The 19,947-nt window shown below is 52.6% G+C and overlaps 2 protein-coding genes and 1 pseudogene across 8 annotated transcripts; 2 read left to right on the forward strand and 1 right to left on the reverse strand.

Moving 5' to 3' along the window:
• The first annotated feature begins 303 nt into the window (after positions 1-303).
• On the forward strand, positions 304-4,712 carry LOC115835864 (glutathione S-transferase theta-3-like). The gene is given in 5 exon segments (XM_030815170.1): positions 304-421; positions 2,546-2,598; positions 2,600-2,634; positions 4,307-4,457; positions 4,689-4,712. Coding segments are annotated over 5 exon segments (381 nt in total).
• A 1,940-nt stretch (positions 4,713-6,652) lies between these two features.
• Positions 6,653-7,797, forward strand: LOC100581919 (annotated as a pseudogene).
• Positions 7,798-10,002: 2,205 nt separating this feature from the next.
• Positions 10,003-18,531, reverse strand: LOC100582253 (glutathione S-transferase theta-1). Of its 7 annotated transcripts, none has more exons than XM_012508050.2 (5): positions 18,314-18,531; positions 17,172-17,280; positions 15,904-15,991; positions 10,771-10,947; positions 10,003-10,566 (listed from the first exon to the last, which is right to left on the reverse strand). In XM_012508050.2, exons 1-5 carry the CDS (start codon positions 18,423-18,425, stop codon positions 10,372-10,374), a joined length of 681 nt encoding a protein of 226 aa, XP_012363504.2. In that variant the 5' UTR covers positions 18,426-18,531; the 3' UTR covers positions 10,003-10,371. The 7 variants fall into 7 exon arrangements, with proteins under 7 accessions (XP_012363504.2, XP_003281783.2, XP_030671834.1 ...); XM_003281735.4 differs by lacking the exon at positions 17,172-17,280 and adding an exon at positions 13,575-13,725 and having other exon boundaries at positions 18,314-18,512; XM_030815974.1 differs by lacking the exon at positions 17,172-17,280 and adding an exon at positions 13,575-13,664 and having other exon boundaries at positions 18,314-18,448.
• Positions 18,532-19,947: the final 1,416 nt, after the last annotated feature.

Consider the following 19,947-nt stretch of genomic DNA (forward strand, 5'->3'; position numbering starts at 1 on the left):
TTCCCTTTTAGAAAGAAAGATACCCCCAGCCTACATTCCCAGAAGGGAGAGAGCAGACGCGCCACTGATTGGTCCAAAGTTTTCCAGAGTCAACCTTTGAGCGAGGAGGGCGTGGCCGGGCTCCAGGCTCCTAGTGAGGTGCAGCGCTGCAGGCTTGGTGACCCAGCCCTTCCTGCCCACTGCCCCTAACCAGCCGTTCCTGCCCACAGTTCCTGTTCCTGGGCCTGTCCCCGGGCTTGTCCCCAGGGCCTGTCCCCTAGCGTTTAGGTCTGCCCTCCCTCGCCCCACCCCGTCGCCCCCGCCATGGGTCTGGAGCTGTACCTGGACCTGCTGTCCCAGCCCTGCCGTGCAGTCTACATCTTCGCCAAGAACGGCATCCCCTTTGACCTTCGCACAGTGGAGCTGACCAAAGCTGGGCTGGGCAGGCAGGCCCAGGGGATATTGGCTGCGGATCCCCACCTGTCCCTGCTGCTTTGCAGTCAGGCCAAGAATGCAGACTAACATGAAGAATCAGACTCTCCGGTGTGGAAACTATTACATAATTATCTATGTTATTATTTTTACTTTTTGGAGACAGGATCTAACTCTGTCACTCAGGCTGGAGTTCAGTGGCACAATCATGGCTCATTGCAGCCTCGACCTTCCAGGCTCAAGCGATCCTCCCTCCTCAGCCCCTCAAGTAGCTGGTACTACAGGTGCCCACCGATATGCCCGGCCAATTTATTATCCTTATTATTATTGAGAGGAGGTCTTCCTGTGTTGCCCAGGCAGGTCTCAAACTTCTGAGCTCAAGCGATCCTCTTGCCTTGGCCTTCCAAAGTGTTGGGATTACAGGCATGAGCTGTCATGCCCTGCTGGTTGTTTCTTTTAAAAGAGGCTTCATCTTTGCTTAGTGAATACAAAGCATTCTTCAAAATACAGGTTAAGAGGGGGTAGAGCAGATGCAGCAGGAGGGTAGGGAAATGGAGTGGGGCCAGAATATCTTCATCCCATGTGCTTGGAAAAAACAATGAAACTACCTCGTTTCCTAAGTGGAGTAGTCCTTGTTTACCTCTGCCTGGGTCTCTTCCCTTCTTCCCTTTTTTTTTTTTTTTTTTTTTTTGACAGAGTCTCACTCTGTAGCCCAGGCTAGAGGGCAGTGGCATGATCCCGGCTCACTGCAGCCTTGACCTCTCAGGCTCAAGTGTTCCTCCCACTTCCTCCTTTCAAGTAGAGTAGTTGTGACTACAGGCACGCAACCACATTCAGCAATTTCTTTTTTTCCTTTTTTTTTTTTTTTTTTTTGGTATTTGTGGAGACGGGATTTTGCCATGTAGACCAGGCTGGTCTTGAACTCCTGAGCTCAAGTGATCCGTCTGCCTTAGCCTTCTAAAGTGTTGAGATTACAGACATGTGCCACCGTGTCAGGCCCTGGGTCTCTTCCACTTTTATGTATTTCTTGCCATTCTTCTGCCTTTTCTTTTTCCTGCATCTGACTTGCTCTATCCCATGGGGCTTCTCACCCAGCCGAAGGGGCTACTCCTAGAGGCTAGAGGGTGGAGGGCCCTGTGGCAGGGCAGTGGGGGAGGCCAGCACCCTCACCCTGAGCTCCAGCGTTTGCTGGTCTGGCTGCCATACACAGATGCAGCTGGAGCAGAATTCAGTGGAGGAGGCAGAGCTATAACCGAGCAGTAGGGCAGAGAGCAGAGCCAGAGCCCCCTGGGCAGGCCAGAAGGAGGACCCTGCTCAGTTGACCCTTCGCAATTGCTGCTCTTGGTAGCCCTTGCTGCCCTCGGTACAACCAGCTTGAGTCACCTGCTGCAGAACAGGGCTGGACATGGAAGCAGTTTGTGGAGGGAGAATGGGCAGGGGTGTGCATTCCATTCAGTAGAAGGGCAAAGAGGCCCATATGTAGGCCTATGATCAGACTGGAGCCTGGCTTGACTGAGGCCCTCTGATCCAAACACATTAACCAGGCACCTAATGCTGCCTCCAGCACTGGCCTGGAGTGCTAAAGTGAGTCAGACCTGGGAACCCCCAGTGGGGAGGGAGCCTTGAGAGTCTGGCATAAGAAAGGAAGAAGAGCTGAGACACTGGAGGCTGAGTGGCTGAATGGGGCAGGGATTCCCAGCAAGAATGAGGTTGGTCTGAGGGCTGGGAACATGTTTGGCTGGGACTCTGGGGTATTGACAGGTCACCCAGCCTGGCCAGTAGGGCCTAAGTCCCCAGCTGGGATAGGAAGCTGAATCAGAGTGGGCAAGCCTAGAGCCCAGGGAGGAGGCTGGAGGGGTCTGACCTATGGAAGGAACTGGCTGGGGGTGGGGTGTGAATTACAGCTCCAGGGAATTGTCCTTGAGCCATGCTTCAAGGAGCTGGACACAGGAAAGGTGGCCCTCTGATGGGGTCAGGGTCTGTGATCCAGTGACTAGCAGAGAGGCTTCCTTTTCCCTGATGCCTCCCAGACAGGGGCCTCAGAAAGCTGGTGCTGGGATTTTGGGATGGGGGTGGGCAGAGACCTCAGAGATCTCTGGGTTCTCCCCACTCACCTCTCTGATCTCGCCTGCAGGCCAGCAGCACAGAGATGCCTTTGCCCAGGTGAACCCCCTGAGGAGGGTGCCAGGCCTTGAAGGATGGGGACTTCACCTTGGCTGAGAGGTAACCGGTCCCTGGGCTGCTGCCGGGCCTTGTGGGGCTAGTCAGTCGGCTGTCTGTTCACTGTTGATGGCTTGGATCATGGACTGTGGGCCCTGCACCAGCCCCAGGGTGAAGAATGGGCTGAGGCAGGCAGAGGTGCCCAGTGTTGAGAAGGGCTATAGAAGTCCTCTCCTGCATTGTACAAGTGAGGAAACTGAGGCTGGAGGAGGGGAGGGACTTGCACAAGGCCACAGGGCCCAGTTTGCTTCCGGGCCTCCTCACCGCCAGCCTTGCCCTCCGAAAAAAGGAGAGTGCTAAGTTTCGAGGAGCGGTTGTACCAGGCATCTTAGTGCTACCATTTTGCCCACAAATCCTGTGGGGCAAGTGCTGTTTCCCTGGAGAGTCGAGGGACTACTCAGCGAGCTTCAGTGGCTATTTGCTAAACATCCACCAGGGCCAGACCCCATTTAAGCCCTGGGGCTTGAGCAGCGAACATGTCTACACCTTTCTCCTCATGGAGCTCACATTCCATTAATAGAAGGGGGAGCTGACAGTAACCCAATATAAACATGTAACATATTGAATGTTGATGGATGCCATGGAAAAAATAAACAGGGTAAGAGTGGGGGTGTGTGTCATTATGAGTAGGATGCTGAGGGAAGACTCCCTGGAGGAGGTGGCATCTGAGCAGAGAGCCGTAGGAATGTGCAAGGCATGAGGGGAAGGGTGATCTGGCTGCAGGGAAGAATGAGGGCGAAGGCTCCAGGTGGGACAATGCATGGGGTTCAGACTGGAGAGCAACGGGCCAGAGCGGGTGCAGTGAGCAGGAGGAGCAGGAGGTCACGACAGAGGGGAGCATGGGACACTGGGAAGGCTTTGGCTCTTACCGCAGGTGGACTGAGTCGCTGGAGGGTTTTGAGCAGAGGAGAACTGTGATCTGACTTACGTCGTAAAGGATCCCCCTGGCAGGGGTGAGAAAGCCACTGCAGTCATCTGGGATGCAGCGCTGGAGCACCAGACCAAGGTGGTGGTGGTGCAGGGTTGCGGGGGATTGTGGTCGGTTCTGACTTTTGTTGAAACTCTAACTGCAGGGTTTGCTGCAGGGTTGGAGGTGGGAGGGAAAAATGAAAGCCAAAACCGGCCTCCAGGTTGGTGGCTGCATGGTGGCGTCCTTTACCGAGGCCACACAGTGCCTCTGTGGTGGAGCTGGATTCACGTTCAGAGCCTGGGATCACTGGATGGTCCAACACCCATAGAGGCATGAGGAGCTCTGGGGGTCAGATTGCACAGCCCTTCACCATAGATGAACAAGAGATGGGACAGGGTGGGAAGCAATGCTGCCATGTCACCTGGAAGGCTCTCTCCCTGCTGGCCTTGCTCCTGGCCCTGTCCATGCTTTGGATATGTTGGGGAGATACCCAACTTGCTCTCGTTCTTCAGACTCACACTGGGTACCCCTTCCTCCTGGAAGCCTTCCCTGAGCCCCTGCTGAAGTTCATGACATTTTGTTTCTTACTTGCTGCCCTTAGTTGAGATGATAGTCTGGCCCCGTGTAGGGCTGTGTGACCCTGGGCAGTTAACTTACCTCTCTGAGCCTCACATCCCTCCTCTGCATCATGGGGACAGTGAAAATGCCCTAGAAAATGGCTGAAGTGTTCAAGGCATGTCTTCTGCCCCCACCATGTCCCCCCAGTGTGGCTATCTTGCTGTGTATGAACTGCATGTACAAAGCGCCTGACCACTGGTACCCCCAGGACCTGCAGGCCCGCGCCTGTGGGGATGAGTACCTGTCATGGCAGCACATGGCCCTGCAGAGTAGCTGCTGCTGGGTCATGTGGCAGAAGGCGAGCCATGGAGGGCAGGGACACCTCCCAAGATGCCAAGGGATGCTGCTTTCACTTTACAAAATCCTGTTTAGACCTGAGACCAAATCCTGGAATGCCAGAGACTGCCTAATTCATCCAACTTGTTTCATAGAGGGGAAACCAAGGACCAGAGCCAAGGAATGATTCCCCTAATGTGCCTTAATTCCAGAGCTATGAGCAGTTAATCCTATACTCTTCTGCATACTCTAGGTTGCCTGGGAGTCTTGCCTTTGAGGGGAGAAAACAAACAAACCCTCACTTTGCTACAGACGTAATTCCTAGATGGAGAGGTATGAAGTGAAAAAAGTCAAACTAGGAAGAAGTGAGGAGACATTTCAATAAATGTTTGTCCGATGTCTCGGTATGAAAGGACTTTCTAACCCTGAGAACAGTGGGAGAACTCAACAGAGAAACAACCAGTACATGCCAGCTGTGGTAGCTCACACCTGTAATTCCAGCACTTTGGGAGGCCGAGGCGGGCAGATCACCTGAGATCGGGAGTTTGAGACCAGCCGGACCAACATGGAGAAACCCCGTCTCTACTAAAAATACAAAATTAGCCGGGTCTGGTGTCGCATGCCTGTAATCCCAGCTACTTGGGAGGCTGAGTCAGGAGAATTGCTTGAATCTCGGAGGCGGAGATTGCAGTCAGCTGAGATCACGCCATTGAACTCCAGCCTCGGCAACAAGAGCAAAACTCTGTCTCAAAAAAATAAACAAACAAAAAAACATATACAAGGACATGTTGTGTAAGAAAAAATGGATTAAACATAAAATAAGCAAAAAACCGGGAAGGATCTTGGTGAAAAACATGTCAGAAAGAAGTAACGTTCTTTTTTTTTTTTTTTTGAGACGGAGTCTCGCTCTGTCTCCCAGGCTGGAGTGCAGTGGCGAAATCTCGGCTCACTGCAACCTCCACCTCCCGGGTTCACGCCATTCTCCTGCCTCAGCCTCTCCGAGTAGCTGGGACTACAGGCGCCCGCCACCACGCCCGGCTAATTTTTTTGTATTTTTAGTAGAGACGGGGTTTCACCGTGGTCTCGATCTCCTGACCTCATGATCCGCCCGCCTCGGCCTCCCAAAGTGCTGGGATTACAAGCGTGAGCCACCACGCCCGGCCTAGTAATGTTCTTTAAGGTGCTCTTAGAAACCCTTAAGACAGGCCTGGTATGGTGGCTCACCCCTGTAATCCCAGCATTTTGGGAGGTCAAGGTGGGCAGATCACTTGAGGTCAGGAGTTTGAGAGCAGCCTGGGCAACATGATGAAACCCCGTCTATATTAAAAATACAAAAATTAGTTGGGTGCGGTGGCACACTCAGGAGGCTGAGACAGGAGAATCACTTGAACCTGGGAGATGGAGGTTGCAGTGAGCTGAGATCATACCACTGCACTCAAGCTCCACTTAGAGCGAGACTGTCTCAAAAACAAAGAAAAATAAGAGAAACCCATCAGACAAAGAGACAGGAAAAAAATGAGTCATAGCTCACTGCAGCCTAGATCTCCTGGGCTCAAGCGATCCTCCTGCCTCAACCGCCCAGGTAGCTAGAACTACAGGCGCACACCACAACACTGGGATTTTTTTTTTTTTTTTTTTGGAGAAAATAAAGAAGGGAATCTTGCTATGTTGCCTAGCCTGGTCTTGAACTCCTGGGCTCAAGCAATCCTCCCTTCTTGGCCTCCCAAAGTGCTGAGATTACAGATGTCAGCCACTTTGCCTGACCACAATTTCAATCATATTTAAAATGTACAATTCAAGTGATTTTGCCACAATAACCACAGACTCATGTTTAAGCCATACCAAGAGATTTCCATGTTTTAAATAACATATTTTGCCACCCCCTGGTGGACAGTGGCTCACCACCGGCACAAGCTACATAGGCAGTCAATGGGGACCAGGCGGGGACGGGAAATGTCGTGAACCCAACGGTCCCTGCCCAGCCCCACCCGCGTCCGCAACGTGTAACCACATCTCCTGACTGCCCAAGAGAAGCGCAGATTTCCATACTGAACATGAAATTGCCCGACTTCGAAATGGTGACAAATCATTAAAAAAAATTTTAAACTCACGTTGCATTGGTTATTAGGGTCGAACTTGGGGAAGACCCCTACTGGTGTGTGTGTGTCTGTGTGTTAGGGGTGTTCAGACCTTTAATAGGGCTAGGAACCAGGCGACCACAGCACGGAAAGCTTGAGGAGAGGGAAACCCACCAGACGCCAGGCAGGAGGATGAGGGAAGAGACAGGCTGGGGCCACTACCCAGTTAAAAACTTGTAGTGGGTGGGGCTACACGTAGGGCGGAGACGACGGGATTACCGGAAATCAGAGCCGGCACACGTGACTTTTGTTTGCAGAAGTGGGAAGGTACCCTAGGCAGCCAATCGGGGAGCGCTGAGTCTCTGTCCAGCCAATGAGAAGCCAGTTTGTTTTAGCACCTCGCCCCTCCTTCCCGGTCCGCGATCCTCGGGTACCCAGCGCTTTTTCTCTGCCAGAGCTGTTTCCGTTCTTCTGCCCGCCATGCCGTTCCTAGAGCTGCACACGAATTTGCCCGCCAACTGAGTGCCCGCGGGGCTGGAGAAACGGCTGTGCGCCGCCGCTGCCTCCATCTTGGGCAAATCTGCGGACGTGAGCCTGGGCCGGGCAGCACGGGGCGAGGGGAAGTTGGTGGGCCAGGGGTCCGGCCCTGTCCCTGCTCCATCTCCCCACCAGCAACCCCGACCCCTTTCTCCAGGGACCACCCCCCACCCCCCACCCCATTCCGCACGCCAAGCTCTGACTTTCCGTGCTCCACGATCCCGCGGCTCCCCCTCCGCACGTCTTTCCCTTGTCGCCCTCCCCAGTCATGACCCGGACGTGACCTTCAGGGACCTCGGCCTGTACCGGGATCCCTGTACCCGCGAACACTGCGCGTTTCGGCTTTCGCGCGCTCGGGTCGGGACCCCAGAGGTAGCCCGACCGGCTCCAGCTTCGGGTAAAACTTTTCATGTTCCCCTCAGCGCGTGAACGTGACGATACGGCCGGGCCTGGCCATGGCGCTGAGCGGGTCCACCGAGCCCTGCGCGCAGCTGTCCATCTCCATCGGCGTAGTGGGCACCGCCGAGGACAACCGCAGCCACAGGGCCCACTTCTTTGAGTTTCTCACCAAGGAGCTAGCCCTGGGCCAGGACCGGTGCGCCGGGGTAGTAGGCCCGGAATATTATTCTAAAACAATCAGAGCACTCCATTCCTGCTAACAGTTTAAAGCCAAGCACCTAGGCATGCCATTTAGGCTTCTGAATGACTGGATCTTGACCAGGAGAGCTGCTGTCTAGGTTTTCTCCTGACCAGTTCCTCAAGAGAAATGCAAAACTAGTGATTAACAGTAAGAGTCAGGCCGGGCGTGGTGGCTCACGTCCGTAATCCCAGCACTTTGGGAGGCCGAGGCGGGCGGATCATGAGGTCAGGAGATGGAGACCATCCTAACACGGTGAAACTCCGTCTCTACTAAAAATACAAAAAACTAGCCGGACGTGGTGGTGGGCGCCTGTAGTCCCAGCTACTAGGGAGGCAGAGGCAGGAGAATGGCGTGAACCCGGGAGGCGGAACTTGCAGTGAGCCGAGATTGCGCTACTGCACTCCAGCCCGGGCGACAAAGCGAGACTCTGTCTCAAAAAAATACCAAAAAACAAGCAAAACAAAACAAAACAAAAACAATAAGAGTCCAGTGGCTTATGCCTGTAATTCCAGTACTTTGGGAGGCCGAGGAAGGCAGATCACCTGTGGTTGGGAGTTCGAGACCAGCCTGACCAACATGGAGAAACCCTGTCTCTACTACAAATACAAAATTAGCTGGGCGTGGTGGTGCATGCCTGTAATCCCAGCTACTCAGAAGGCTGAGGCAGGAGAATCACTTTAACCCGGGAGGCAGAGGTTGTGGTGAGCCGAGATTGCACCACTGAACTCCAGCCTGGGCAACAAGAGCAAAACTCCTCAAAAAAAAAAAAAAAAAAAAAAAAAACACACACACACACACACACACACACACACCGAAAAACCAGTAAGGGTCATGTCCTGAGAGGCTAACTCAGCCGACTATTGGGTCACCATGCCTACAGCCAACAAATGTGGGATGCTGCTGGGCCCTGAGCGGTCAGATAAACTACTTTCTCTGGTAATTAGAAGGCTACAGGAAATGTTTTGTTTTGGGTTTCTTTGTGTATTTTTAGAGACAGGATCTTGTTCTGTTGCCCCAGGCTGGAGTGCTATGGCTCAATCAGAGCTCACTGCAGCGTCGAACTCCTGGGCTCAAGCAATCCTCCCACCTCAGCCTCCCGAGTAGCTAGAACTACAGGCATGCACCACCATGCCTGACTAATTAAAAAAAAAAATTTCTTTTGGCTGCATGCGGTGGCTTGGCACCTGTAATCCCAGCACTTTGTGAGGTAGAGGCTTGAGCACAGGAGTGCAGGGCTAGCCTGGGCAACATGGCAAGACCCTGTCTCTACAAAAATAAAAAAGAAATTAGCTGGGTGTGGTGGGGTGCACCTGTTGTCTCAGCTTCTTAGGAGGCTGAGGTGGGAATATTGCTTGAGCCTGGGATGTCAAGGCTGCAGTGAGCCATGACTGTGTCACTGCACTCCAGCCTGGGCAACAGAGTGAGACCCCATCTCTGAAAAAATATTTTTTGGGGGAGCCAGGCACAGTGGCTCACGCCTGTAATCCCAGCACTTTCGGAGGTGGAGGTGTGCAGATCAGTTGAGGTACAGAGTTTGACACCAGCCTGGCCAACACGGTGAAACCCTGTTTCTACTAAAAATACAAAAATTAGCCAGGTGTGGTAGTGCGTGCCTATAATCCCAGCTTCTGGGCAGACTGAGGCAGGAGAATCGCTTGAACCTGGGAGGCGGAGGTTGCAGTAAGCTGTGATCATGCCATTGCAGTCCAGCCTGGGCAACAGAGCAAGACACTGTCTCAAAAAAAAAAAATTGTTTTGAACTCCTGGACTCAAGCAATCCCCCCAACGTGGACCTCTCAAAGTACTAGGATTATAATAAGCATGAGCTACCACACTCAGCCACATTTTTTTTTTTTTTTTTTTTTTTTTTTGAGACAGAGTCTCACTCTGTCGCCCAGGCTGGAGTGCAGTGGCGCGATCTCGGCTCATTGCAAGGTCCGCCTCCCGGGTTCATGCCATTCTCCTGCCTCAGCCTCCCGAGTAGCTGGGACTACAGGCACCCACCACCACACCTGGCTAATTTTTTGTATTTTTAGTAGAGACGGGGTTTCACCATGTTAGCCAGGATGGTCTCCATCTCCTGACCTCGTGATCCCCCTGCCTCGGCCTCCCAAAGTGCTGGGATTACAGGCGTGAGCCACCGCACCTGGCCTTAGCCACCGCACCTGGCCTTAGCCACATTTATTAATTTCACTCTTGGCAAACATCAGGGAGAAGCTGACCCACACGGCCTGGGAAGGGGGATTGTCTTTTGGATAGAGACCATGACCAGGTCTGGGACAGAGGAAAGTCAAATAAATCACACATTAGAGTTAGAAGCAGAGGCTCAGGCTGAGCCCAGGTTTATTATCCAAAATGAAAATGAAATGCAGGGATTAAAAGACACAAGGCCTCAGTGTGCATCATTCTCATTGTGGCTTTCAGGTGGCTGTGGAAGACAGGGTAGGGATGGTGGCTTCGGGAGGTGAGGCGCTCTGGGACTTGGGCAAGTCTTAGGCAAGCCATTCCTGCTTTCTGGGCCTGGCTCCCATGGGCCATTAGAAATGAAAATGCCGGCCGGGCGCGGTAGCTCAAGCCTGTAATTCCAGCACTTTGGGAGGCCAAGGCGGGCGGATCACGAGAAAAGAAATGAAAATGCTTTGTGGACTGCTGAGGACAGTGCAAGGGTGAGGTTTCCCAGCTCACCGGATCATGGCCAGCACCCAGGGCATCAGCTTCTGCTTTATGGTGGGGTCTGCAGGTGGGAAGTCCTTGGCCTTCAGAATGACCTCATGGGCCTCCCGGAAGAGGTCCTCCCCCACTGCTGCCTCCACGCGCTGCCGCCATGTGGCCAGCTTGGGTCGGCCTTCGAAGACTTGGCAGCCAGCACCCACGGGCTGTGGGGAAAAGGGGACAGAATGGGGATGGATGGTTGTGAGGGTAGGGATGGGCAGCATCTGATTTGGGGACCACAGATCTCCAGGAGGGGTTTGCACACACACTTAAGCACAGTGCCATAGCCCGGTGTGGCAGCATAAGCAGGACTTCAGCAACTAGCCAGGGCCCCCTGCCTAGTGGGTACACCTGCCCACAGCACTCACATGCATCAGCTCTGTGATGGCTACGAGGTCAGCTAAGGAGATGTGAGGACCAGTAAGGAAGGCCTTGTTCTGGAGGAACTTGTCCTGGAGCAACTGCAGGGTCACATCCAACTCTGCCAGGGTGGCTGCCAGTGTCTGGGGAGATACTGGCTCACCCAGGAAAACAGGGAACATCATCTGGGGATTGGGCAGGCAAGGTCGAGAGTTAGTGGGGTAGGGAGTTAGTTTTGATTTGCATTTCCCTAATGATTAGTGATGCTGAGCATCTTTTCTTTTCTTTTCTTTTTTCTTTTTTTTTTGAGACTGAGTCTTGCTCTGTCGCCCAGGCTGGAGTGCAGTGGGGCGATCTTGGCTCACTGCAAGCTCCGCCTCCTGGGTTCACGCCATTCTCCTGCCTCAGCCTCCCAATTAGCTGGGACTACAGGCGCCCACCACCACGCCTGGCTAATTTTTTTTGTATTTTTAGTAGAGACGGGGTTTCACCGTGTTAGCCAAGATGGTCTCAATCTCCTGACCTTGTGATCTGCCTGCCTCGGCCTCCCAAAGTGCTGGGATTTTTTTTTTTTTTTTTTTTTTGAGAGGAGTCTCACTCTGTTGCCCAGGCTGGAGTGCAGTGGCGAAATCTCGGCTCACTGCAAGCTCCGCCTCCCGGGTTCACACCATTCTCCTGCGTCAGCCTCTCCGAGTAGCTGGGACTACAGGCGCCCGCCACCACGCCCGGCTAATTTTTTTGTATTTTTAGTAGAGACGGGGTTTCACCGTGGTCTCGATCTCCTGACCTCGGGATCCGCCCACCTCAGCCTCCCAAAGTGCTGGGATTAACAGGCGTGAGCCACCGCGCCCAGCCAAGCATCTTTTCTTGTACTTGTTGGCCAAAATGATAATATTCTCAACACATTGGGTTAAGTAAAATATATCAATTTCCTTTTACTTTTTTTTTTCTTTTGAGACGGTGTTCAGCTCTGTCATCCAGGCTGGAATGAAGTGGCACCATCTCGGCGCACTGCCAACTTTGCCCCCTGGGTTCAAGCGATTCTCCTGCCTCAGCCTCCTGAGTAGCTGGGATTATAGGCACAGGCCACCAAGCCTGGCTAATTTTTGTGTTTTTAGTAGAGACAAGGTTTCCCCATGTTGACCAGGCTGGTCTCGAACTCCTGACCTCAGGTGATCCACTACCTTGGCCTCCCAAAGTGCTAGGATTATAGGCATGAGCCACAGTGCCCAGACTCTTTTTACTTCTTAAATGTGCCTACTAGAAAAGTTAAAATTACGTATGTGGCTCACTTTATACTTCTATCGGACAGCACTTGACTAAATGAACTAAATTCCAGAGAGGCATAAGCCGTTCCTAGATGAGCTACTTTCATTCCAATTTCATTTCCTTGGGCCCAAGCAGGCTGGGAGGAAGACTGTCACAGGCATGGGCTTTTCTGACTGAGCAGCAGTTTGGGAACTGGGGGCAGGGATGAAAAGCAGAGAGATCTTATAGGCAACGTCGTCGTTGGTGATTAGATTCCAAAGCCATGCTAGACTGAGCTAGTGACCTGATCTCACATTCAAGATACTTGAAATCAAAGATAAACAAACCAACTAAACCTGCAACCCAGCCCACCTCCTGATTAGCTTAGAAGAGAACAGCCTCACATCCTGGCTACCTGACAAAGGGAAGTGCAAGCCCTTTCTTGGGGGTATTTATTATGCAATTTAATCTCTGCTCTTCTTTTATCATAATGTCTGGCACACAAGAATACATCATGAGGCCAGGCACAGTGGCTCACGCCTATAATCCCAGCACTTTGGGAGGCCGAGATGGGAGGATCACCTGAGGTCAGGAGTTCAAGACCAGCCTGGCCAACATGGTGAAACCCCGTCTCTACAAAAATACAAAAGTTAGCCAGGCATGATGGCAGGTGCCTGTAATCCTAGCTACTTGGGAGGCTAAGCTGGGAGAATCGCTTGAACCCAGGAGGTGGAGGTTGCAGTGAGCCAAGATCGTGCCATTGCACACCAGCCTGGGCAATGGAGTGAGAGTCCATCTCAAAAAATAAAAAAAAATAATAATACATCATGAGACATGCAAAGAAGCAGGAAAATGTGATCCATAATCAAGAGGGAGAAAAAAACAATCAATAGAAATAGACCCATAGGCTGGGTATGGTGGCTCATGCCTGTAATCCCAACACTTTGGGAGGCCAAGGAGGACGAATCACTTGAGTTGAAGAGTTCGAAACCAGCCTGGCCAACATGGTGAAACCCGGTCTCCACTACAAATACAAAAATTAGCGACATGTGCTGGTGGGTTCCTGTAATCCCAGCTACGCAGGAGGCTGAGGCAGGAGAATCGCTTGAGCCTGGGAGGTGGAGGCTGCAGTGAGCTGAGATCGCACCATTGCACTCAGCCTGGGTGACAGAGTGAGACCCCCGTCTCAAAAACAAAACAAAAAAGGCAGACCCACAGAACACCTACGTGTTGAAATTAGTTGACAAAGATTTTTAGGTAACTGATAAATATGTTAAAGAATTTACAAGAAAAGACAGATAAAATGGATGAACAGATGGTGAATTTCATCAGAGAAGTGGACATTCTAAAAAACAACCAAATGGAATTTCCAGAGCTGAAAAATACGTATCTCAAACAAAGAATGTACTGGATGGGCTTAATAGCAATTTGGCACAACAGAGGAAAGAATCTGTGAAGGCAAAGACAGGTCAGTAGAAATAATCCAAAACTGAAAAGAAGAAACTGGTGCCTGAACACTTTTGGGGAATGCTCTCGCTGCCGCCCCCCACACTCCCAGCCTCACCTTATGCCACAAGGCCCGGAGGCAGCTTCTCCGCAGAGTCGTGTGCTGCCATGCCAGGTACTCATCCACACGGGCACGGGCCTGCAGGTCCTGAGGGTACCAGTAGTCAGGGACCTTATACTTGCGCGTCAGGTAGAGCAGGATGGCCACACTGTGGGTGTGGGGGTCATGATGGGTAAGGGAAGGGCACTGTGCTGGGTATTTTATACATAGTCGCTTTTTTTTTTCTTTGATACGGAGTCTCGCTCTGTCGCTCAGGCTGGAGTGCAGTGGTGCGATCTTGGCTCACTGCAACCTCCGCCTCCCAGGTTCAAGTGATTCTCCTGCCTCAGTTCCAAGTAGCTGGAACTACAGGTGCGTGCCACCACGCCTGGCTAATTTTTTGTATTTTTAGTAGAGATGGGGTTTCACCATATTAGCCAGGATGGTCTCAAACTCCTGACCTTGTGATCTGTCTGCCTCGGCCTCCCAAAGTGCCGTGATTACACGTATGAGCAACTGCACCTGGCCTTTTTTTTTTTTTTTTTTTTAAGACAAGGTCCTCAGTCACCCGGGCTGGAGTGCAGTGGTACAATCTCAGCTCACTGCAGCTTCAATTTCTATAGGAGTGCACCACCATGCCTGGCTACTTTTTTTCTTTTTTGTAGAGATGGGATTTCACTGTATGGCCAGGCTGGTCTTAAGCTCCTATCCTCAAGCAGTCCTCCAGCCTTGGCATCCCAAAGCGCTGGCATTACAGGCATGAACCACTGTGCCCAGCACACTTCTTTAACCTTTCTGACAATTTGCCAAAGTATTAGCCTGATTTTCCAGAGAAGAAAACCAGGCTTAGAAAGGCAGAGACTTGCCCTAGGGCACACAGCTCTTAATGGCAGAGCTGAGAATCTTTCTGAGGCTAATACCCAAGCTTTTCCTACCACCAGGCAAAATCCCACAACAGAATGTCTTGCCAAATGTTTAAAGACAGTTTCTGATCAGAGAACCAGAGAGAGCTTCCAGGAGGACGGGGCATCAAAGCTGAGCTTTAAAGAAGCTCAGTTCTTTCCATTCTGTATCCACTCTCATCCGCTGGGATTCCGACCAGCCTCTGATGGCCTGACTTCAAAAAGGCTTCCATGTCCCTTTGTTCTTTGTGTCATTCTTTCTGCCAAGAATCAGCTCCTATCTAAGCCGACTGGGGTAGTTTGGCTTCCTAAAGCACCACTCAGGAAGCACTCCTGCAGCTGCAGGATCCTAGAACAACAGAACAGACAAGGCACCCGGGCACTCTCCTCCTTCCCTGGGTTTTGAGGGCCGCCATGGTGGTGAGTTGAGTATGGACCTGGAAGGACACAGGATGTGTCCATTTAGAGATACAGAAAAGCTTTCAGGAACTTGGGGTTTCCCAAAGGTTGGGCATGCAGGCCAAAAGGGCAGAAAACCTCTGTATCTGTCACTGGCCTATATTCTCTTTTAAGCTGGGGCTACATGTGTGTCCCAGCTTAATGACTCCATTGTCTGTGCGGGGTGCCCAGGAGCTCCTTTTGCTCCCAGCCGATTGTTCAAGCCACCTCTGAGGAGGGCTGCAGGTCCCTGTGAGCCACAGACCTCCTGAAGGTGAGAGTAGTGACAGAGAAATGCAGAGATTGCACATTGACTCTGGCTGGTACCTGGGGGGCACAACGCTGAGTGACACAAGGACTCAGGACACCTGGGGCACCAGGGAGGAAGAAGGCCCCTGGCAGAATGTCAGAGGAATTCATTGGAGGTGCGTCCATCCTGCGATTTTAGAGATGAGCTCTAAAGCACAAACTCCAGTTTCTCCTTGTTATGGGAAGGGTGACTCTGGTGACAAAAGGGGCAGAACTGGGGAAAGGTTGGCCTTTCCTGAAGAGGATTCAACTTCTTGGGACCAGCTGCGATGTAAGACGTCCATATCTGGTGGCTCTTCCATGGGAGAGACCCATCCCGGGAAGCTGCAGCCCAGAGATGGAGCCACCGGGCAGCCCAGATGCCACTGAGCCATCACCACACAAGCTTGGCCAGAGGCCTGCCCCATGGTGGGCAAAGCTGCCATCCTCCTCTGGCCTGCCCTGTCTCAAGGATACTCTCACCACTCACCAGCAACCAAAGGGCTGGTGTGGAAGTAAAGTAGATATTTGCTTTTCTAATCATCAGGGTGAACTGGAATAGCAGGAAGGCAGGGGCCTGGGGTCCAGTACTGACTCTCTGCAGGATGCGCGGCACAGACTCTCTGCCTCTGAAGACTTTAGTTTGCTTGTCTGTGAAATAGAGGGTTAGAACAGGATGGTTCCAGCAGGCCTGGCAGCAGTCCTAGGGTCCCAGTTACCTCTCCGTCAAGGTGAAGTCCTCGTCCTTCAAGGCTGGCACCTTCTTGAGGGGGTTCACCTGGGCAAAGGCATCGCTTAAGTGCTGACCTGGGAAGAGTCCAGCATGGTGGGTGGTGGGAGGAGAACACTGAGCCCAACACAGCCTGTGCCCCTCCCTGCAATGCTCTGGCCCCAGTTTCACAGCTCTTCCCACCAGTCTGCACTCCTGGTTGGCAAAGACTGGAAGGGCTCCTGTGGGAGGAGGAGGAGGCCACTCCACCGGCTGGTACAAAATAGACAACACCCCTTGCTAAGTCCAGTAGGCACAGCCTCCTCCCACAGGCTGCCCCTCTGCAACAGAGCTCACTGTGCAGGGTGTGGTTCCTGGACCTTTGCACGCACCCTACCCACATCCTCTTTCCACTATTGCCAGCTTCATGAACTCACAATGAAAGCACCCCAAGCTGCACGATAGGCCACCTGAGGGGACTGACTGACTACCTTGTCCCTTCCACCATTAACTCTAAGGCAGGGTCATGAAACACAGAGAAGTGGCCTTTTTCTGGTATCTACCTACTTAGAAGCAACTTCTACTGGCCCCACCATGTCCCTTTGTTCACCCTGCCCTGGGCACTGTGGAGCTGTGTGTAGCATACCTGCTACCACCCCCCATGCCCCAACCTTTTATTCCCCTTACAGTTGGGGTCTCACTATGTTGCCCAGGCTGGTCTTGAACTACTGGCCTCAAGTAATCCTCCTACTTTGGCCTCCCAAAGTGCTGGGATTACAGGTGTAAGCCACCGTGCCCAGCCTGCTACCCTCTCTTCACCCTCCCTTCAGAGTGTTCCTTCACCAGGAAAACCCTCCTCTGTCCCCTGGTAAAACACACTTCCCTCTGCACCACTACATTTGACAACCAGCTTGGACGTCCTCTTGTCCCCCATTCCCTTTCCTCTGCTCCACACTCTGCAGAGGAAGTCCTTGTGCAGGACAGTGGGCAGTTTGCAGAAGAGATTAGGTGGAGAAGTTTCAGGCAGAGGGCCAGCCATGGAGTGGGAGCCCTGGGCAGAAGGCTTAGCCAAGTAGAGTCTCCTTACTTGCCCCACCAGCCATACCTGGGTTCTGCTTCCAACCCCTCCTACTACCCCACCCTGCACTGGGCCTGGGCCTGCCAGCTGAGTCCTCAAGGGCCTTGGAGGCATGCTAGAGAAACAAAACAGGGTGTAGGGCTCACCAAGCCCCCGGGTCCCCCTGCTGCTCCCAGCATCAGCAGCCCGGGGCAACGTACCTCCCCAGCAGGAACAAGAGGCAGAGGACAAGGTTTCGGGAGGCAGAGGTTGCAGTGAGCTGTGATCCTGCCACTGCACTCCAGCCTGGGCGACAGAGCAAGACTCCATCTCAAAAACAAACAAACAAAACGCCTTGGGCCAGGCACAGTGGCTCATGCCTGTAATCCCAGCACTTTGGGAGGCTAAGCCGGCAGATCATTTGATGTCAGGAGTTTGAGAACAGCCTGACCAAAATTGTGAAATCCCATCTCTGTTAAAAATACAAAAAAATTAGCCAGACATAGTGGCACACATCTGTAATCTCAGCTACTCAGGAGGCTGAGGCAGGAGAATCACTTGAACCCGGGAGGCGGTGGTTGCAGTGATTCGAGATCCATGGCACTGCACTGCAACAAAGCAAAAGCAAGACTCTGTCTCAAAAAAAAAAAGGTAGAGGGCAAGGACAAGGTCAGAGGCAAAACAGGAGGAGCAGAAGAAGGAAGGGACAAAGAGGGACCCCAATGCAGACTGGACAAGTGCAGAGGGCAGGGATGGAAAGTCACGTCCTGAGCTGTTTGCTGTTGCAGAATCTCAGCAGCTGGGCCACAAAGAAGGGACTTGACGCCGTCCCAGTCTCTACACTTGGCACCCTTGACCTCTCTCATCCCACCCTTCCCTAGGCTGAGGTCACACCTGTTTTCATTTTGTTTTTAAATTTTTTTTTTAGGACGGGGTCTCGCTAGATTGCCCTGACTGGAGTGCAGTGGCTATTCAAGGGCACCGTCATAGCGCACTGCAGCCTGGAATTCCTGGGCACAAGCCATCCTCCCACTCCAGCCTCTGGAGTTGCTGGGACGACAGGCGTGTGCCCCTGCCCCCAGTTGCGCCCGGTTTTGTCCTCCGGTCTCGCTTCTCTTCATGATCCCCACCCCTTTATTCGGCCTCAGGGGAACCCCGTGGTCTATTCCGTGAGACCGAGCAGAGTTTTGGGGAGCCCCGACTCTGGGATCTCCCTGCTGGCTCACCTTTCTCCGTTAGGTCTCCAAACCAGACCAGCAATGGCCCCAGGAAGAAGGTGGTGCCGGGAGAAGTTCCCTAAGCTATGTATGCCTACCTGTCCCTTCCTGACTTTTCAGTTCCCCAAACCCGAGGCTGGACCTACCTTTAATCAGATCCACGATGCGCAGCTCGAAGGGAATGTCGTTCTTCTTGGCGAAGATGTAAACAGCGCGGCAAGGCTGGGACAGCAGGTCCAGGTACAGCTCCAGGCCCATAGCGGGGACCGACCGACCAGACCGGAAACCACAGGGAGTCAGCAAACTCCAGTGCCAGGACTGGGGTCTCGGACCTCAGACCACGCCCCTGCGGCTACGCCCGCCGACCGCGGTGCCCCATTGGGCGGCACGGACGCCTGGGACACTCTTTAGTCCAATTGCGGGCGGCGGGCGGCCTGTCTGAGGGCTGGGCCCGCCTGGCTCCTGCGGGATCAGGGCGGGTGGCCAAGACACGGTTGTCCCTCAGGGGGACGCACAGAGAGGCCCCAGTCCCATCCCTTTCGTGCCTGGCTCGCTCATTTCACTTAGCATAATGTCTTTAAGGTGCATCTGTGTTGAAGCGTGTGTCAGAATTTCCCACCGTCCCCATTTTAGAGGAGGATACAGACACTGAATGATTATAGACCCAGAAAGTCTGGCTCCAAAGTCCATCCTCTTGGCTCAACACTGCAGAGTCCTTGGTGCCAGCAAGTGGCAAAGCCTCAGGGCTTACGTTCAGTGTTTTGTGGCCACTTGCTTCACTCCGGTCGCACTCCCTGGAATGTGACAGCCTTGGTCTTCCTGCTCCTGCCAGCACAGTGCCATCTATCGCATTCCCTGAGTTTATTTCTTCCTTTCTCCAGGCCTGTGTTTCTCCACCTTTCAAATGACAGGGAAGCTAGAGCCCTCCAGAGTCCTTACAAGTCCACACCCCTGGATTCATCTGCTGAGTGGTAAGGCCAGGCCTGCCCCTTGCTGCCATGGAGCCTGTCAAATAGTATCAGGGTCACATGTCATTTTCTAAAACGAATGCCACTCAAAGTGTGTCAGCCAACGCGTAATGTTTTCTAGAGAATAAGGAACATTTCTGCAAATAAAGTGGAAGTAATAACTATTTTATTTTATTTAGATAGAGTCTCACTCTCTTGCCCAGGGTAGAATGCTGTGGCATGATCACAGCTCACTACTGCCTCCAACTCCTGGGCTCAAGCCATCCTCCCATCTCAGCCTCCCCAAGTAGCTGGGACTACAGGTGCGCACAAAGACGCCCAGCTAGTTAAAAAATTTTTTTTCTGTAGAGGCAGGGTCTCACTATGTTGCCTAGGCTGATCCTCCCACCTCTGCCTACCAAAGTGCTGAGATTACAGATGTGAGCCACGACAGCTGGCCAGTAATAATGATTTTTAACTGGAAAAAAAATTAAGGAAAGATGAGAAATTCGGATTTCCATGTTAAAGTTTTGAAAGGAAGTAGACACTCAGAGAAGGCAATGGCTGCCTTATCCTCACCTCTGGATAACTCCAGTCAGAGGCCCAAGGAGGAGCTGTCAGGATTCTGGTCCAGGGCTCAGCCTGTCTTGTAAGGTCAAAACCTAATTTGGGGCGGGAGTGGTGGCTCATTCCTGTAACCCCAGCACCTTGGGAGGCTGAGGCTGGCGGATCACGTGAGTTCAGGAGTTTGAGACCAGCCTGGCCAACTTGGTGAAACCCCGTCTCTACTAAAAATATAAAAATTATCTGGGTGTGGTGGCATGCACCTGTAA

Source organism: Nomascus leucogenys, chromosome 7b (assembly GCF_006542625.1).
Source record: "Nomascus leucogenys isolate Asia chromosome 7b, Asia_NLE_v1, whole genome shotgun sequence".
Taxonomy (NCBI): domain Eukaryota; kingdom Metazoa; phylum Chordata; class Mammalia; order Primates; family Hylobatidae; genus Nomascus; species Nomascus leucogenys.

What these genes read in the sequence shown, in the direction of transcription:
- LOC100582253 (XM_003281735.4), bottom strand. Translation starts at nt 18,425, where the DNA reads ATGGGCCTGGAGCTGTACCTGGACCTGCTGTCCCAGCCTTGCCGCGCT. An exon ending in TCCGGGCCTTGTGGCATAAG is followed by an intron (nt 10,948 to 13,574) that starts GTGAGGCTGGGA and finishes CCCAATCCCCAG; the next exon opens with ATGATGTTCCCTGTTTTCCT. An exon ending in CCATCACAGAGCTGATGCAT is followed by an intron (nt 10,567 to 10,770) that starts GTGAGTGCTGTG and finishes TTTTCCCCACAG; the next exon opens with CCCGTGGGTGCTGGCTGCCA.